General features: G+C 38.3%; 3 protein-coding genes across 3 annotated transcripts in view; all 3 read left to right on the plus strand.

The window, feature by feature from the left end:
- Positions 1-605: 605 nt before the first annotated feature.
- CBG11152 lies at positions 606-2,974 on the plus strand (the record flags this gene model as incomplete). The annotated part of the gene is made up of 5 exons (XM_045242072.1): positions 606-667; positions 712-833; positions 880-1,003; positions 2,485-2,688; positions 2,857-2,974. 5 exons carry the CDS (start codon positions 606-608, stop codon positions 2,972-2,974), a joined length of 630 nt encoding a protein of 209 aa, XP_045094468.1.
- A 1,863-nt stretch (positions 2,975-4,837) lies between these two features.
- CBG11153 lies at positions 4,838-9,526 on the plus strand (the record flags this gene model as incomplete). Its single annotated transcript, XM_045242073.1, has 12 exons — positions 4,838-4,931; positions 5,412-5,581; positions 5,704-5,716; positions 5,764-6,050; positions 6,089-6,166; positions 6,398-6,514; positions 6,640-7,045; positions 7,091-7,201; positions 7,913-8,196; positions 8,246-8,857; positions 8,931-9,174; positions 9,228-9,526. 12 exons carry the CDS (start codon positions 4,838-4,840, stop codon positions 9,524-9,526), a joined length of 2,715 nt encoding a protein of 904 aa, XP_045094469.1.
- Positions 9,527-11,435: 1,909 nt separating this feature from the next.
- CBG11154 overlaps positions 11,436-19,804 on the plus strand; it is a gene marked incomplete at both ends in the record, with an annotated part of 8,958 nt that continues 589 nt past the window's right edge. The window contains 15 exons of the mRNA XM_045242074.1: positions 11,436-11,531; positions 11,586-11,798; positions 12,576-12,933; positions 13,193-13,272; positions 13,317-13,431; positions 13,664-13,777; positions 14,012-14,465; positions 15,761-15,866; positions 16,920-17,201; positions 17,588-17,672; positions 17,789-17,883; positions 17,932-18,070; positions 18,093-18,247; positions 18,300-18,545; positions 18,589-18,688. Of these exons, the coding sequence (XP_045094470.1) occupies positions 11,436-11,531; positions 11,586-11,798; positions 12,576-12,933; positions 13,193-13,272; positions 13,317-13,431; positions 13,664-13,777; positions 14,012-14,465; positions 15,761-15,866; positions 16,920-17,201; positions 17,588-17,672; positions 17,789-17,883; positions 17,932-18,070; positions 18,093-18,247; positions 18,300-18,545; positions 18,589-18,688 (2,638 nt within the window). The remainder of the gene's footprint in view (positions 11,532-11,585; positions 11,799-12,575; positions 12,934-13,192; positions 13,273-13,316; positions 13,432-13,663; positions 13,778-14,011; positions 14,466-15,760; positions 15,867-16,919; positions 17,202-17,587; positions 17,673-17,788; positions 17,884-17,931; positions 18,071-18,092; positions 18,248-18,299; positions 18,546-18,588; positions 18,689-19,804) is intronic.

The following is a 19,804-nucleotide window of genomic DNA, read 5'->3' on the forward strand; positions in this document are numbered from 1 at the left end:
GAGAAATTCGTCACCAGACATTTTTGCGGGGCTTCTTTTTTCAGAAACCTACCGTAAACGCGCAACTTTCAGCCTATATATCTCGTTTCCTGTGAAAGATATCAAAAATGTGTCAACTGATAAAATGTTTGTGATATTATGATTAATATTTTGTTAGTTAACAACTTTTCGATATCTGTTATAGGAACTGAGCTATATAGACTTAAAGTTGAAAAAGAGTCGCTAGTCGGGTGAGCGGGTGACCTCTTATATTTAAGTCAATTTATATCAGCTGTTGTGAATGATATCAAAATTTGATTANNTANCAAGCCGTTTGTGNTCAAACCAATAAACTTTTCAAAAAATTTCTGCAAACAAAAAATGTATGGAAATGTTTTTAGATTACTGTAGTTTTCGTTGTGGGACCTTTGGTCATGGCCTTCGGCGATTCTCTTCCACAGTTTTAATTTTTTGTACCAGAATAACAAAATCTAAAAGAAATTGCTGAAATAGTATAGTCAGTCAGAACGGAACCGAATTCAAAAACAAATTTATTTGTGGTTTGAAGACGATTTATCTGGAAAATACAATTTCTCCATCTCTAATATTTTCAGGTAACACTCATGATGTCTACAATGAAAATGCGAGTGGAAGTTGATGAGTACGAACGGCGGAAGATTAAAATGAAGTGAGATATTTTTCTTCATCCATTTTGAGATTTTATATTTTCAGAGAAGCAAAAAAGAAAGCGCAAGACTGGATAAATAATCTAAAAAATCGAAGTATGAGGAGTCTTTCGAGAAGTTCTAGAAGAAGTAAGAGCTCCGTGATAGAGACTCCTCCGTATAATTCTGGTAAATTTACTACTGTAGGTCAGGATTCCCAAATTCAACCTTTCAGATTCCACAAGATCATATAAAAATGGAAACAGTTTGAATGTTCCGTTTTCAATGAGCCAACAAGCGATTCACGTAGAGGATGAAACCAGGTCGGGAGCTAGTTCCACTCGTCAAAGCGTTTGCAGGTAAAATTTTTAATACTGTAGTTCTTATTATGCTGATATGCAAAAATTGGAGTCGTGGAAGAGAAAATCTGGTGGCCGCGGCAGGAAGTCACACAAAAACAACTACTGTACCGTAACCTAGAAGCATTTTCATTCATATTTTGTTTGCAGAAATCTTTTGATAGCTTTCTTCGTTTGCGAGATATGCGCCTTTGAAGATGAGACGCGTCGTAGATGTCTTTCCTTTCCTTTCAAGGCGCATATCTCGCGAACCATTAATGCTATCTAAATTTAATAAACTAACAAAATAAGTAAAATTTTATGAACTATATTTTACTAGTTTACAAAATTTTGATAGCATTTTTAGTTTTTGAGATATGGTGCTTCAAAGTTATGTTGGGCGCACTTTGTTCAATCGAGTATATCTCAAAAACTAGAAGAGCTAGAGTACAATTATCTACTAGAAAATTGTAGATCATGAAATTTTACACATTTTGATAGCTTAAAACTTTTTAGCTAGCAGGCATCCAGAGATACAGCGCTTCAAAGTTACCAGGAAAGAAGTGAAAAACAAGAAAATAAACATGGCAACTTTGAAGCGCTGTATCTCTGTAACCTTGTCAACTATCAAAAAATTTTCAACTAACAAAATGTGTCACATTTTGTGTTGTACAATTTTTTTTGAACATTTTTTTCTAGCTCTTTATACTCAATTCTATAAATTTCGTATTCTTTTATATTATTTATGTATAATCCTCTCCTCCATTCCTCTATTTCCTTTATCATTGCTCATTCCTAACGCCCTCGCTCTCACTGTACTTTACACCTTCTGACGATCTCTCACTCTACCCAACGCTCTCTCCCCATGACGCATTCGTCCCAAGACTTTTGACTCCGCCCCCAACGATCTGACGACCAGCTTGCATCATTCCATCCCTCATTGTTACATTCGTCCCAACAGGAGACGGTCGCCCAAGACCGTCCTCCACCTTTTTCCCCCTTTTTTCTTTCTTTCCTTCTTTACTTGTTACTTGTTAATTTTTGAGATATGTTCGATTGAAAAAAAGTGTGTTATGAAGGGTCATATCTCAAAAACTGAAATTGCTATCAAAATTTTGTAAACTAGTGAAATATAGCTCATAACATTTTACACATTTTGTTAGCTTGCGAAATTTTGATCGTCTCAATGGTTCGCGAAATATGTTTCTTTAAAGGAAGGCAGAGACACCTACGACGCGTCTCAAATTTAAAGGCGCATATCTCGCGAACCATTAACGTTATCAAAATTTCGCAAGTCACAAAATGTGTAAAGTTTTATGAGCTATATTTCACTAGTTCACAAACCTTTGATAGCAATTTTAGTTTTCCAGATATGGCGCTTCAAAGTTTAGTTGGTCGCTCTTCCACAGCTCCAATTGTTTATACAAGCATAATAGGAACTTCTATATTTGCCTTTCTCCAATAAAATATATCGAAAGTCTGATATTGATTAGGATTTCCAGCGCTCCTACTCCTCATCTCGAGGTTAATCTTCCTGTCCGATGCAACTCTCATCTTGGCTTCTTGCCAGAAATCGTTGTAACCGAAGAACGTCCGAAACTTTGTCTCCTCTTACCACCTCCGACTCGCCGACGAAAGTCGGTCACTGCAACCTCAAATCAACCAATTCACAAGTCTGTGTCATGCCAGCAACTAACCATATCAAGGTAATACTTTGATTTCTGTTTTCAATTTTCTCCGAAACTTTTAATTTTCTCCGAAATTTCTCGAGTGAAGGTGCTTGACCTTGTCACTCCTCTCCTTATCAGTTCTTTTCTTGGTAATCTGCAAATTTTACTACGATAAGGCAGCCTAATGAGAATGGAATATTCCAGAAAATCATCCATGTCCAGTGCACACAGTGTTTCTCCGTCGCTTTCCGAAGAAATCGTATTCAATTTTCCCGACAGCGGGTCCGCCACACCCAATGACTCACCACCATACGAATTTTAGAGAACACTTTATTGTTTTTTTTCTTCCTCTTTTCATTCTTTTGCTTTTTTCGGGACTCCCTTTTTTCATTATTTTTGTGATGATTTGACTTCAAATTTGAATGAATGGGTTGCTAAAAATATTACTTTTTGGCTCGAAACTTTGCATTGATCTAGATCATGATCTTTGTGGGCGGAGCTTGTTCAAAAACCGTGCGGCACTTGCGTTTTCGATTATGAAATTTTTCTGCGGCTTTGTTTTCCTACCAATCCCGCCCCCTGTTTATGAGTGTCTGTTTCTTTTTGTGTTTTCGTCATTTTTCTTTTTGTTTATGATTATTTTCAGCGTTTCAGTTCTAGACTTGCCACCTTTTACATCTGTGACTACGGTAGTTCATAAAGTACGCAAACACCGACGCGCGAATTTCGTACTTTGAGAAGACAAAAATTTCATCAAATTTCAATTGACCTAGAATCGGGTTTTTCGTCGTTTCTCTTCCTATATTTTCTCAGTTTTTAAACTTTTTGTAATTTTGAAAAAAAAAATATTCTGCAAAAAATTCCAGTCAAAAGCACTGAAAAATTCGCAAAAATCGACGAAATTCAAACTTTTTTAGGTGGAAATTTAAATAAATTTTCAGTGTTTTTGTTCGTTTAATTTTTGAAGGCTTGGCTTGCCGCAAAAAAGGCGTTTTAGCATAATAGGAAACCTAAAACACTGAAAAAATTCTCAAAATTGAAATATTTGGGGGTTTTACCCTAACACCAATTCGCGAGCTAATTAATCAAAATTCGAAAAATTTTCACGACCTCAAAAACCGAAAATATCAGCAGAAATCCCTAGCGCCGGAAATTTATGACAATAAAAAACATATTCCAATTATCCTATATATTTTTTTAAACATTTTCTCACATGATGATGATGATTCATTTCGGGGTGGGCTTTTCCATTGTCGTTTTGTTTTCCAAGCCAAAAAATTGGAACGTTTTCTTTCAATGATTTCAATTCGTCAATACATCAAACCATGTTTCCTTATTTCAGTTTCTCTGGTGGCCCACCGGTCTCTCAAAATTTCAACATGTTCTCGTGACCCACTGAAAAACAACACCCTGTGTGAATTTTTCAGTTTAGTGCCTATTTCTCTCACTCTATTGATTCGAATGTTCTCGAAATTATGTGGACCCCCCCCCCCCACCACCACAACTATATAATTAGGTGCTAGTCTTCTAGTTTCACCTGCCCTACTATGAGCTGCACAACGGCCAAAATCAATAGTTCTCACTGCATGACCCGGAAAAAAATAGCTGAGTTCAGCGAAATTGCGAAATCAATCACGTGGTGTCGATCAATGGAGAACTCTTCCATGACGAAAAACGGCTGAAAAGCAGCCAGAATAACATCCTGGGGTCTCTCCGCTCGCACGCATTGTGGCCCGGTCTCCCATGACGCTTTTCAAAATGCGCTCTGTTGTACACACTCTTTTTGCGGGGTAAACAACGACCACCTCACTGCTGCCCTCACAGCCATTCTATTCTCTACAGGCCAACGGGATAGTCCGATGATGGACCAACGCGCACTCTCTACTCTTCTCTTTCCATATTGCGCTTACTCGGGTATCTTCCTGCTTCCTCATTTTTTCGCGACGAAATGTTCTCATTTCACTTCTTTCTACCTTCCTTTCGTCACTTATTTGAGGTGGCTCCGCCCACTTTTCCTTACTGCTTTATCAAACAAAGCGACCACCATCGACTCTCTGTTTTCCTTCGTCTGCTCCTTTTTCGCTCACTTTTTGCTAGCTTTTTCCCGTCTCATAGTTTATATACGGTAACATTTACAGATCTCCACCAATTAAAATACGAATTATTAGCCATCAGAGGAGTAAAAATGAGGAGTCGTCTCGCCCTGACGGGCTTTGTTTTTATTTCATTGGTTACGATTCTAGATGGTGTTGTAGTCCGGCTGGGAGAACCCACAAAAGGTAAAGAAATGTTGTTTACGAAGGTAGAAAAATCTGGAAGAGAACAGTATTGATTTCGCAATTTTTCACTGATTCGACTGAAGAGTCATGTATACTGTTAACGAGAAAAACTGTTACCGTAAAAATCTGTATTAGAATTGCAGGCTCTTCTATTGTTCCAGGGTACCTTCATGGGGCCCTTCTATTTTTCTGGTCATTTTTTTCATCGAAAATTAGCCAAATTCGCGTTCAAAATGCATGAAAACCTATAGATTTTACCGAAATTTAGCGAGTTTTCCTGCAAAAAAAAAGTTTTTGAACAAATTTCTGTGAATATTCAGTTTTTTTCAGAATATATTTCACTGAAAACGTACAAAAATTTACAAACAGCACATTGCGAAGAGGGTCCTTCTATTAGAGGGACCCTTCTATTAAAAGGGCCCTTCTAATACAGGTTTTACGGTACTCTGTATTTTCTCAAAAACCATCTAAAATTTTCAGCTTGCAAAGCGGATTCGTTCAAATGTGAAGACAATCGGTGCATTCCGATGTCATGGCGATGTGACGGAGATATCGACTGTCAAAACGAAGAGGATGAGAAGAACTGTCCCAGTAAGAAAATCTTCTTTCATTCTATTTATTACCAAACTGAAAATTTTCAGAAACTTGTGGTGAAAAGGAGCACAAATGCGGAAATGTGACGTCTGCGCGTTCGTCTCTTCAACGATTCAAGTGCATTCCAGAAGCTTGGCTGTGCGACGGAGAGTTCGACTGTGAAGACAAATCTGACGAGTTTCAGTGCAAAAGTATGTCAAAATTTGTCTGAAATACTAGAAATAATATATTTTTCCAGACGTTTCCTGTCATGAAAACCAATTCCAATGCGAGGAGCTCACTGGCGATTACAGCCTCTGTATTCCAAAAACCTGGGTTTGTGATGGCCAGAGAGATTGCACCAACGGAAAAGACGAGTTGAACTGTACGGCGAAGGCGCAGAAGTGTCCCGATAACAACTTCCAGTACGTTGTCTTTCATTTCAATCTTTCCCGATGTGTTGACCTAATTATACCACTTAGAAAGATCAAGAAAATGTCTGTTCCAGGTGCAACAACGGTAACTGCATCTTCAAAAACTGGGTGTGCGATGGAGAGGAGGATTGCTCTGATGGCTCTGATGAGCTGCTCACTGGACCATCCCATTGCAACGCTAGTGTAAATCAATGCCCGCCCGGAGAAATGTGGAAGGTAAGAAGCAGTGTTTATGGAACTTTTGGGATTGTTTATGCGCAGTTTTAGTGGATTGTTTGTTTGTTTTCATATGGTGGACAAAGTATCGAGTGTTAAATACTTAGCTTGTTTGAAATATAGACAATCATTGATAATGTGAAGAGTAGACAAGGGGGGAAACGTTTTTGTTATCAGCGATTCTCCCCCGCAAAGTCTATGGTCATTAGGGTTGCAATACAAAATGAAACAACGTTTTTTCAGTGCGGCTCTGGTGAATGTATCCCACTGCGGTGGAAATGTGATTCTGAAGTCGACTGTAAGGATCACTCCGATGAAAGGAATTGTAGTTCCGTTCAACACACTTGCAAGCTAGCGGAGGTTTGTTTTATTGACTATTTATGACCAGCTGCTGCCGCAACATATCCATTAGGAAGGCCCTAAGTGGAGTACACACCACAATTAGATGATATTAATCTGACGTAACAAAGGTACACCTATTCTAGGAATTCGCCTGCAAAACAGTCAACAAGTGTATCAGCAAATCCTTCGTATGTGATGGAGAATTTGATTGCTCCGATGGAACCGATGAGGACGACTGTGATGACCAACGTAAAGAATGCAAAAAGGGAGAGTGGACTTGTCCCGCTACATTCGGAGCATATGGCGCTGAATCTGGTCTCGTTTTGTGTATCCCGGAAACTCTTCGTTGCAATGGAGAGGAGGATTGTCCGGATGGTGGAGATGAGAAGAATTGCAGTGCGGAAAAACCTGAAACTTGCAAAGAAGGAACCGAGTTCACATGCCCATCTACTCCGCTGCAATGTCTAGAAATGACCAAGTTGTGCACAAACTCACGATTCGATTGTGGAGATGGAAACATGTCTGTCTGTGATCAGCAGAAACTCATTGGTAAATTATTTTCTTGACTTCAAAAATAAGCACATAAATTTACAGGACTCTGCAAGGCCGGATCCGATGGGTGCATCTGTCGAAAATCATATGTTAAAGGAAACGATGTTTGTCACTGTAAAGAAGGATACAAACTCGGAAACGGACAGTGCATTGGTGAGTAAGGGAGAGATTGATGGTTTAGCGCGAGAACAAACATCGAACAGAAAAAGAAAAAAACAGAGAAGGCTTTGGTAATAACTGCTGCGGGTCTTTGATTGTCAGCTGGTTGCAGCAGCTATGCAAGCAAAAATAGTCAAACGGAAATTAATTCTTGGTTATATAACTTAACGTTAAACCTGTATTAGGAGAACTCTTCTATTGCTCCAAGGGACCTCTGGATGGCATACTCGTAACGGGCCGGGCTTTTTTCCGAATTTCGAAGGCCCGGCCCGGCGGGCCCGTCATTTCACAAGTTTTGAAAATTTCAAAAAACACATAAGGGGAGACCCTTATGTGATTTTTTCGATTTTTTTAGATTTTTTTAGATCAAAAAGGCAAACAATCCAAAAAAACAAAAAGATGGAGAAAATTATATTGAGAACTCAAAATTTGGCTCAAGTATACAGAATTTTTGATACCGGGCCCGGGCTTTGAAAATTTCCCCAGGCCCGGCCGGGCCCGGGCTTTGGCGGCAGACCCGGAATTTCACAAGTATGCTGGAGGGCCTTTCTATTACAGGGTCCCTTCAATTAGAGGGAGTACTTCCGTTCCTTCAAGATCCTCTTGAAGGGCTCTCCTACTAGAGGGGCCTTTCTATTTGAGGGGCCGTCTATTAGAGGGTCCCTTCTAATTCATGGTTTACGGTATCAATATTTATTCTTGCAGACATCGTCGAATGCGAAACTCCAGGAGTTTGTGATCAGATCTGTCTCAACACTCCCGGATCGTACAGATGCGCTTGCCACGCTGGATATCAATTGAGTTACGGAGATTCTTCATCAGGATCTCGACGCGTTGCCAACAGATGCCGTGCCATGGGTGGAGACCCATTGGTCTTGCTCACCAACAGACAATCCATTAGACAGTTTGATCTTGTCAATAAGATGTACTTTCCTGTTTCCTTGAAGCCAGGATCTGCAGTCGCGATGGATTTCCATATCAAGAATGGGGTAAGATTTGAAATTTGATAATGATCAGTCTATAACTACGTTTTTATAGACTCTTATCTGGTCTGATGTCATAAAGAAGCAAATCTTGAGTTGCACCATTGGAAATGTCACAGACTCGTATCTCGGAACTGAAATGTGCGACAAAAAGCACGAAGTCATTCTCGATGGAGAGAAGATTCACACTCCCGATGGTCTTGCTGTTGATTGGATCCACGACTTGCTCTTCTGGACGGACGGTGGACTTGATCAGATCAATGTGCTTGATATGAAAACCAGAAAGCAGCGTGTACTCTTCTCGAATGATTTGGAAGAGCCTAGAGCTATCGCTGTCGATCCAGAGGTTGGGCTCATTTTCTGGACTGATTGGGGAAAGAACGCAAGAATCGAGAGATCTGGAATGGATGGTCAAAATCGTGTCGTCATTGCTGATGGACACCGTGTCATTTGGCCGAACGGCTTGGCGCTTGATTACGTTGACAAGCGTGTCTACTGGGCTGATGCGAAGATCAAGTCGATTTTCAGTTGTGATTATTGGGGAAAAGACGTTAAGACTGTTCTGCACTCTCATCAGTTCCTTCGTCATCCATTCTCCATGGCTGTCTTTGAGAACAGATTGTTCTACACTGACTGGGAACACGATGGAGTCATCACTGTTAATAAGGTAGGCTCGGAAACTTTCTGTTTTCTTATTTCTTTGTCTAAACCGTTTAGACTATAAACGTTTCCAATTTCAGTTCACCGGAAACGATCTCCAAACTGTGATGACTGAAGTGAAATCCCCGATGACAGTTCGCATCTATCACCAACAGGCTCAGCCACATATTGAAGATAAGTGCTTCGAGTCCGCGTGTGAGCACCTTTGCCTCCCTCGTGCCGTCTACAAAGAAGCTTCTCGTGGTGCTGAGAAAGCCTTCAACGATAGACCATTCTCCTGTGCCTGTGAAGGAACTTCTGCTTCTGCAGCCTTGGAATGTTTCGGTATGTTTTTTTTTGAATAAGTGTAGCATGTCGTTGTAATTCATCATTTCCAGCTGATCTCGAGAGCAAGTCTGGATTCTCAATGTTCACCATCTTCTTGCTTCTGTGCGTCGGTGGATTCGTTGCCGCTGGATTCGTAATGGTCCGTCGTAAGATGGGAGCTCGTTCGTTCACGGCTCTCAATTTCGATAATCCGATCTATCGCCGTACCACCGAGGAGGGTGATCACCAGATGGAAGACCCATTCCGTGATCCGTTTGCCGAACCTGCCAACAGAAGCAGCCGGAACGACGGGTTGCCGACGCTCGCTTCTGCTGACAACGAGACGCGAGCCGATGCGTTGAGCTTCTAGGGTGTAACTATAAAAGAAAAGATTTTATTTGCACCCATTTTTGTACAGATTGCCGGCCCAATTTTTTCTCATTTCATGTCACTTTTCTTGTAAATTTTTATATTTTTTCCATCTCCCCCAACCCCATCCGATTGTTCATGTGCAATTGTCTCAGAGTCTTCTGATTCAGAAGTTCTGAGAAATCCACTGTGTGAAAACGTGTAGAATCCATACTGTGAAAGTTTTCCATTGTCTTCCTCCTCCAGAATTTGCGTGTTTATCTCCAAAAGGTTTTGGGTAGTCGTTGTGCGTCTCCAGTGTTTAGATTTCATGTATTCAATTGCTTTCCCTTCTCCAATTATCACTATATCATTATTTGTCTGTGTGCTCCTTCCCCCCTACAATCACCCGGTTTTAAATTCTCTTCCAAATTTTTTATATGGAGGCATTTTCTCTCAATCATTGTTATATGAAATCCTCGCGAAGCTGGTAAATTTGAAATGACTTGATTGTCTTCTTCCACTGATGCATACTCCCCCTTCAATTGTGTCCCCCTCCCTCCAATTCAGTAAAAGATTTCTAAAGTGTTGGGGTGGTCTGAAATACGATTCGAAAAATCCGAAAAATCACACAAGAAGCACATTTGTCTTCTTGGCACACGAAAGTGCACACACTCTGCGGGAATGTGTCTGTTTTTCGCCTAGTCTCCTCCTCCCTGGTCATCTTTTTGCTTTCAAAATCGACAGCTGTTGAAATGAGTGAGTGAGCCACTACTTCCCGGGAATTCGGAAATCCAGGAGCTTCAGTTGGGAAAAATGATGCTCGCGATATTTCGAAAAAAAAATTTTTCCTTTTTCTTTAAAATTTGATTTTTGACATATATCGCATAAATATTCTGAGAAAAATTTTAACATAAAAAAAGCAGTTAGAAAACTACAGTAGCCTAAAATATGTTTATTTTTCGCCTTTTTTTCTCGTTTTTCACTGATTTTCGTCGATTTTCCTGTTATTTTCCCCCAAAAAAGTTTAAAAACATTTTTTGAAAGCAGAAAAATTGACTGAAAATCAAAAAAATAATAAAAATGCGCCTTTAAAGTTGAGACGCGTCGTAGGTGTCTCTCCATTTCTTTAAAGGCGCATATCTCGCGAACCATCAACGCTATCAAGATTTCGTAAACTAACAAAATGTGGTAAATTTCATGAGCTATATTTTACTAGTTGACAAAATTTTGATACCAAATTTAGTTTTTGAGATATGGAGCTTCAAAATTTAGTTGGGCGCAATTTTTTAAATCGAATATATCTCAAAAAATAAGAAAGCTAGAGTATAATTTTCTACTAGAAAATTGTGGAACATAGAATTTCACACATTTTGTTAGTTTACAAAATTTTGATAGCGTCAATGGTTCGCGAGATATGCGTCTTTAAAGGAAGGGAGAGACACCTACGGCGCGTCTCAACTTTAAAGGCGCACATCTCTCAAACGAATGAAGCTATCAAAAGATTTCTGCAAAACAAAATATGAATGAAAAAATTTGTAGGTTACTGTAGTTTTCGTTCAGGGACCTTCGTCCACTACCACCGGCGTTCCTCTTCCACGGCTCTTTTATTTTTGTACTAGATTAATAATAATAAACCCAAAATATTTATACGGTCTCTCTTCTTTGTAACTTGTAAGCCTGGTGCCGATGACAATTGACATAGGACAGACACATCAATTCGGGAGATATCATTGTAATAATCTCTGTGTCTCTTCAACCCACACACTATTTCCTCTGCTGACCAGTAATATCACATTGTAAACCTGAGAGAAGCGTCTTGCTCTCCGAATACTTTCAAAATCTCATTGTTTTTTGTTTGTTGCTCATCACTCATCACTCTTCTTCTGTTTTTTTTCAGACCCAAATGATATGAAAACCTGAAACTTTCAATGAAAAATTTATCAAATTGTCTGCTTCTCTCCATCATTGCATGTTTTCATTTGATCTCTTCCCAAGACATTCCATTGGCTCCGTATAATGTGAAAGTGAGTGTATTGGATCTAAAGAATCCGGCTCATTTTCCATCCATCTGTTTTCAGTTAATGTGCCGTCAAGGTCGGCGGTTTTCCAAGGCGGCTCAGGCGACGAATCAGTGTCCGACGTCTTCAACTTCTTGTGGATATTTTGAATTTTCAAGTGGAGATAAGAAGAGTGGAAATCCAACAACCGGGGTTTACGATTGTGTTGATGGCGGGATTCTATTTGAGGATTCTGGAGAGGTGGATGAAGATTCGGACGATATTCATGGAATGGTAGGTTTTTAATTTTGAGCCAATTTATCTCGGTTGCTGTGAAAGAAATCAAAAGGGATCAACTGATAAAATGCTTATCATAATATCACAAACATTTTATTAGTTGTCACTTTTCTGATAACGTTTACAGGAAGCGAGATAATTGAGCTCAAAGTGCATAGGATGTGTTTCCACTAGAGCATGTACGGTAATCACGCCCAACTCAATTATTTCAGTTCCTATGAGAGATATCAAAAATGCATCAACTAATAAAATATTAGTGATTTTATGATAAACATTTTATTAGTTGACACTTTTTTGATATCTTTGACAGGAACAAGCTCAAAGTACAAGTATAGGAATTCTCAAATAGAAGCCCACTCTATATATGAAGTTTGAGCTCTTATCTCTGTTCGCCTAAAAGATATCTAAAAATGTCAGCTGATAAATTTCTATCATAATATCATGATAATTTCATAGTTTACATTTTTTTAATATCTTTCACAGAAACCGAGATAATTTGTTTCAAAGTTGCAAGAGGGTAAGCTAAAAAATGCAATATCTTGGAGCGCTCGTATCTCAAAAACTACCGTAGTCATCGTAATGGTGTGTACTACAATAATGTAAATCTCAAAATTTTTACACCTTTCGTTAGTTTGCAAAACATTTCTAGAATTTGTGGTTTGGGAGATACGCGCCTTTAAAAATACAACGCTTCACTCAAGTTTTATGCTTGTAAAAATTTTGGTCCGAGCAGCTATGCGCCACACTGTAGCGGTATAACCGTTCTCTTTTCAGTCCGGATTCTCGGAAATGTGTGGAGCCATTCCAAAATGCACTACACTTCCAGTGGAGAAGCTGAATCCGTCGTTCATCAAATACGTCGTTCAGGAGTATGACATCAAACTGGAACTCCTAGAAAACACTGAAATCCGCTTCTGTTGTGCACTGTTCCACTCTACACTTCAGAGACTAGTGACGTCTCCTACTTTTTCCCTTCGTGAGCAAAATATTGCTGAAAACTATAGAAATGGAATCATGATTTCAGAAGAAACGGCAGCAGCACCAATTAGTTGTCATGGAAAAACCTGTGCTCCTGGAGCTGTCGGGTGTCTTTTACATGCTGTTCACGACGAGGAATACGATGATTACGAAGGTATTGGGATTTTGAAAAAAACATAACTTTATTGAACATTTCGATGCAATAAAATGTTTTGGCCGGAGCCCCTCTTGAAGCTAAACAAAATTTTTCAGCTTTTGTATCTCAAAAAAAACTGTAATTATCAAAAAGGTGTAAACTGCAAAAATGTGGATCTTAGAATTTGTCATCTTTTGTTAGTTGACATAATGCTTCCAGCTTATGCAGTTTTTGAGATATGCTCCTTTAAAGTTTAATAAAATTATTTTATTTCCAGAAGAAACCAAACAACGATACAGAAGACTAGCTCTGAATGATTACATAGAAGAAGATGATGATTATGTGAATGCCGTGGAGGTTGGTTTATAAAAAATTTAAAAGATTCACTTCCCATTTTTCAGCTCAATTTCGAAGACACAGATCTCGAGTTAATAACTAGAGAACCACCAGTTGAAACTACTACAACTACAACTTCTAAGCCAACTTTGCCCAGTTTGAAGCTTCCAATGTCGTTGGGTAAGTTTTCTGAAAATTCAAAAATTCTGAAGATTTAAAATTAAGAAATTTCCAAATTTCAAAAATTTGGAATTTTGTAATTTTAATTCTGCAAAATTCCAAAACTTCGAATGTCTGAAAACTGGGAGATTTCCAGAATTTAAAAAAATCTAGAATCAAAAAATTCCAATTTTTTTTGAAATCACACACGACTTAAATTTGACTTAATCTTAGACTTTTAAGATTCTTTCAGAAGATATCACAACCACGAAACCAATGACAACGACTACATCAAGACCCAGAACAACTGCATCTACTGGAATTTCAAAGAGCAAAACTTTTAATACAAAACATACTCATAGTGAAGGTGAGTTTACAATAAACCCTGTAATAGAAGGGCACCACACACTGCCAACTTTGAGCTTAATTATCTCGGCTCCTATATGAGATATCAAAAATTTGTCAACTGATAAAATGTTTTTGATATCCTGATAAACAATTCATCTGTTGACAACATTTTGATATCTTTTACAGGAAACGGGATGAATTCGCTCAAACTTGACAATGCTTATATCACAGGACTTACAGTATTTGTTTTCAGAAGAGGAAGAAGAAGAGGATGATCTCAAGCAATCTACCTATTGTGTTTATCGTCATTTGAACAACGAATTCTATCGCTACTGTCTCTTGGTTCATCAATCTAGAGATGGTGATCGCTGCTATCATCATCAGGGACATACGATATGTTGTTGCTTCGTGGCGCCGGATAAAGAAAGTTGTGATCCAACTGAAATGGATCTTATTGTTCCACCACCGGCTGATGGAAAAGCTCTCCCTCCACGTGTCATTGTTACCATTCCTCCCAGTACAACTACAACCACAACTACAACTACAACGACGACTACCGAAGAGCCTTCTACGAGTACAACGAGTACAACAACTTCAGAACCAACAACAACCACGCTTGAACCATCACAGTATCCATCGTTGCCTCCACAAGTGTATCGACCGCGACCGATTGATCAGATGAAAAAGAGGAAACAGGCACCGAAAAAGTGAGTTTAGTGATATTCAAAAAACGAGAAGGAAATGTCAATAAGATACAAAAACCAATTTTTTCTGTTGGTTTTTGGCCATTTTGACCGTTTCAGGAGTCTGAAGCTTGTCTGCAAAGTTTCCGTCATTTTTTAATTTTTGGAGGATACAAAACAGAGCTAAATTAGAAACTTTGCATTTACGGAATTTTTTGAAATTTCTAGTTTTTCAGGTTTTTCCGATTTCTGAAAGTCACCTGTTTTTTTCACGTTTTCAGTACTAAAACGGGCCAAAAGGGGTGTCTTTCAGCAATCGGCAAATAACTGAAAAACTAGGAGTTCTCAAAAAATTTTTTAAATGCAATATTTTCGATCTAGATCTGCTTTACACCCTCCAAAAATTTCAAAATGTTCGGAGACTTGACAGCCGAGCTTCAGACTTCTGAAAATGGTGAAAATAGCAAAAAAATCAACTGAAAAAATACATTTTTGTATATCTTAACCGGTACCGTAACTTCTTAAACATTTTAATGCAATATAAATTTTTGGTCGAAGCCCCCCTTTAAACCACTGAAATTCAAAAAAAAATTATTGAAATGGAAGAAAAAAAGTAGAAAAAACGAAACTTAAAGACCTCCAGCAACTAGAAATTTGGGAACGCAGATTATGAAAACCTCGAGAATCAAAAATTCAGGTGCTTAGGAATACAAAAAAAAGGAAATCCATAAATCTGATATTTGAAATTCTGAAATCTTGAGTCCGGAAAACCGGAAATCCAGAGTTCCAAGCATCCAGAATATTTAGAAATTGGGGATTTGGAAAAAACTGACATCAAGAATTCTCTGGAAAATTCGAAAATTCAGAAGTCCTAATTTCGAACCACGGGAATCCGGAAATCCGTTATTTTGAATTTCCGAAATCCGGAAATCTTAAAAATTGGAATTCCAGAAAGCCGAAAATCTTTGAAAACCAAAATAACGGACGAGCGTCGATTTTTTTTCCGTAAGCACTCTCATAGAACGCCACCCAAACTGTTAACTTTGAACTTATGTACATATCTCATTTTGTTTAAAAGATATCAAAAAGTGGTCAACTAACAAAATGTTTATCATAATGTCAGCAATATTTTGTCTGTTGACTAATTTTTAGTATCTCTTATAGAAAATGAGATAGCTGGGACCAAAGTTGGCGGTTTGGTTGGCGTTCTATTTACGGTAATTACTGTTAGGTGTTTACGGTAAGTGATGCTTATGTTACATAGGTGCTATTAAAATCGACCATTGAAAAAATCCAAACTTCAAAAAATGCTTTTTCAGATGCCGAGTCGCCTATGTCCGCACCAAATCTGGCTCCCGGACCCGCCCAGTCCTTGTCTGTGAATCTACTTCTACTTCCAACTCATTTATTTATCCCGTTTTCCTGGTTTCCTCAATTGTTTTCTTGTTACAGGTCGTCTTCTTTCAATTTTGAATTTATAATATTTAATAAATTGTTTTCTTTTTCTTCTTCATTCTGACTAGAGAGACGTCACATACAGACAAGTGTTCCTGGTCAGTTTTGGCATCAAGTTACAGGGACGAAGGCAAACATTGTGTTGAAATTCATTTATTCCCGCATTCTTCATTCAGGTACATATATACTCATTCATATCCGTATAGTCCTCTTCAATCGAGCCAGCTTCTTTTCATCCCATTGCATTTCCTTCTTTTTTCTCACTTTCACTAGTTTTACTTTTTCCCCCCACCATCAACTTTCTCCAAAACTTTTGCCAAATATGTTCATCGTCGTATATTAAAAGTGTACATTCTCTCTTCCCCATATATGCTACTTTTCGCCCCTCTCCCAGCTAACCGGTTATTACGGTTCTTCTCAAATCCACACAAATCTCTGAAGAGAGTAAAACCGGACCGCGCGTGCCGCTGCTTAGCAGCCCATTTGGATGCCGTCATCATTCTTTCAAATTTTCAGCATGTCATGATGATTCTCAAATCTTTTTATACTGCTTCTTTTCTTCTAATATTTTCACTCCCGGCTCGAATAGATGCTCATATTTCAAGGGTTAGTTGGTTTATAGCATACTTGAAAACTGGTATTGTCATAGTTTTCTTTAGAAACAATATTTTTAACTTTACTAAATTAGACACGATAGAACTTGAAGAGCACTATAGAATGGTACCATTCTTGTCTATGGACAAAGATACAAGCCATACAGTGACTAATACTGGGCCGAACCGCGCCCCACCTGTTTTTAGCCCGTTTGGTCTGTAACTTTGTTCACAGACATGATACAAATTTTTAAATAGTATCATTTTGTACTGCTCATCAAGTATTATCATTTCTTATTTATTTGATCCAAGATTGTCAACTCGAATTGAAACTATGACAAGGGTTGCAAGGGCCCTTTGGGGCCATTTTTGGTTCATAGAAAACATGTATGGTTCATAGAAACTCCTCTACTCAAAATTTATATTCTAGATATCAACAGATTGTGACATTGAATTTGCCGAATCTGCCACCAAATTGGCATCCGAACATATCACAGATCCAGCAATCGTTCAGTATATCCATGCCGTCATGTCTTCCTGTAACAAGGCGCCAATTCAAAAAATGGCTGAAACTTCAGTATTCCTTCTGGAAAAGGGCACAATCACACCTAGAGTGATGCATCAAATTCGAGAATCCTATGAAAAGATTCAGAAGCGAAAGGAGGGAGAATTGACAAAAAAGATTAGTCAATTACCGCCAGAGCTGTACAGTGTAAGGACATCGTAAAACCTTTGACCTAATTTATCTCGGTTACTAAGAGATATTAAAAATGAGTCAACTGATAAAATGTTTGTGATAATATAAGAAACAATTTATTAGTTGACAACTGTTTTATATCTTTGACAGGAACCGAGATAATTAAGCTGAAAGTGCAAGTAGAGAGTGGGAATGCGGAAAAAGAAGCTCACCCTATACATGACGTTTGAGCTCAATTATCTCGGTTACTGTAAGAGATATCAAAAGTTTTCTAACTGATAAAATGTTCATGATATTATGATGAACGATTTATCAAATGACAATTTTTTTCATATCTTTGACAGGAACCAAGATAAATTGGCTCAAAGTTAGAAGTTATGCCGGTAAATTACTTTTTACAGACAGCTCAAAAAATTAAAAAAATTTCTACATCTGGAGGATTAAGCGGAAATGAAAGGATACAACATGTCGAGATGGCTCTAGGAGGTTTGCCTTTTTTATCAATACATCTAGACCTGATTTCATTTTTCTAACTCCGGAAAAATTTCTTAACATTAATCTTTAAGTCAAAGCCTCCCAATCTTTTCTAGGTTTATATTCAGCTCTTCCTTCTTCGTATCAACGACAGATTCTCGAAATTCTTCAGGAATCCCCTCCGAAACTCGATGGAGCAACTTTTGAGCAGCCCGAGAAAGCTGTCAGTTTTTTAAAAAGTTTTATTGGAAATTATCTTCTTTTTTTTCAGATTGAAGTTACGCAACTTCCACCGTCGTTTGCAATTCCAAAGAATAGTGAACCTAATGAAAACTCCCAAAGATTCATGATACCCGAAAGACAAGAAGAACCTGAAAGACGTTTGGAGCATAAAGTTCCTCTTCCAGAAGGTATAAATTTCAATTGTTCCAGCCGAATTCCCTTCTATAACTTCAGAATCGATGACGATGGTTCCACGTGTAAATATGCCATTTCAACCTCGAGAAAACCGGATTCAAATCCACCCTACTGCCATTAGTGGGAAACAACAAAATGTGCTGTTTCCGGATCTTCCTCCAACCAGACCGGTATTTGAAATGAAAGTTCTAAAAGGTTCACAATTATTTTTTGAAAATTCAGATCGAACCAACTATCAGAAACCAGGCTTCAGGTCTCAGAAGTCTATTGGAGAATCCGAATTTCGATAGCATTTTAAGTTCTATAGTACAAAAAGGAGCGAAAATTGCTGAAGGACCTTTGCCACGTACAGTTGGAGCTGTGGATCATACGAAAACGGGATCTAATGAGCTGGGAATTCTGAATCCAGCTATGTGGTCTGATGCGGCCAAACTGTTATCAAGAAGTACGAATGATTTGCCAACGGCGGTAAGTTATGGGGTTTTTAAGCTCATGAAAACAATAATTATAGCTATCCAAGTTCATTGAAAACGGATCTCAAAATCTTCCACAAGTTTTGATTCCTGGTGGAAACCAAATTCGACAGTCTCCTCCGATTAAGAGTTTGCAAAGTGGGTTTTTAAAGTGTGCCGAAAATTTTTATTGCATTAAAATGTTCGAAAAGTTATGTATTTGCTTAATGTCATTGATTGGAAAAAGTATAACAGCGGAGTCCCTGGAAAATCTAATTTCAATGTTCTTATAAAAAGAAGAAGCCAGAGGAAGCGCCTACTTTAAAGGCGCATATCTCGAAAACTAACAATGCCAGACAAATTTCGCTAACTAACGAAAGATGTAAAATGTTGGGATCTACATTTTTGTAGTTTAAACCATTTTGATAACTACCGTAGTGTTTGAGATACAAACGGTCAAAGATTTTGCTTTTCTCCTGGAAGGGATCAGTTTTGGCATCAAGTTACAGGGACGAGGGCAAACATTGTGTTGAAACTTTGACCAAAATTTTTTTATGAAATCAAAATGCTCAGAAAGTTATGTATTTTCCTGATATTAATGTGAAAAAAATTCAAAAAAAATCAGAAATTTCCGAAAAATTCCTTTTTTTGCTGAATAAGATGGCGACCGAGGATTTGAATTCGCAGTGAGAAACCTAGGCCACGGCGGTGGGACAACTCTTTCTAGGTGGCCGACAGTGGTTTTTAAACTTTTTTACGCAAAAAAAAACCCCCGAACACCCATACATACAAAAGGCGTTCCGCGGTCGTGGCCAAGGTTTTTCACTGCGCGGGAGTTCAAATCCTCGTCCCCATTCGCCACCTTTTAAGGCATGTTTTTTGCAACTTCTTCGGATTTTTTGCATTAATTTTTAGAATGTTTTAAATTTTTTATTGCAACTTCTTCGGACTTTTAAAGGTTTTTTGCAATAATTTTTTAGAATTTTTGCAATTTTTTTCCAACTTCTTCGTAATTTCAGAATTTTTTTGCAATAATTTTTTAAAGAATTTTTAAACAATTTTTAGAATTTTTTTGCAACTTCTTTGGATTTTTAAAAGTTTTAAGAATTTTTGACACTCCACCGATTCCGAGGAAGGGGTTGTCTCCGAGGAACCGATTCCGAGGAAATCGGGGCGTAGTTTCAATTTTTGCAGTGCCGCAGTTGAACCGTGCGGCAGTTGCAAAGTAAACTCCGCCCCGATTTCCTCGGAATCGGTTCCTCGGAGACAACCCCT

The sequence above is a fragment of the Caenorhabditis briggsae genome (genome assembly GCF_000004555.2).
Source record: "Caenorhabditis briggsae complete genome, chrII, whole genome shotgun sequence".
Classification (NCBI taxonomy): Eukaryota; Metazoa; Nematoda; class Chromadorea; order Rhabditida; family Rhabditidae; genus Caenorhabditis; species Caenorhabditis briggsae.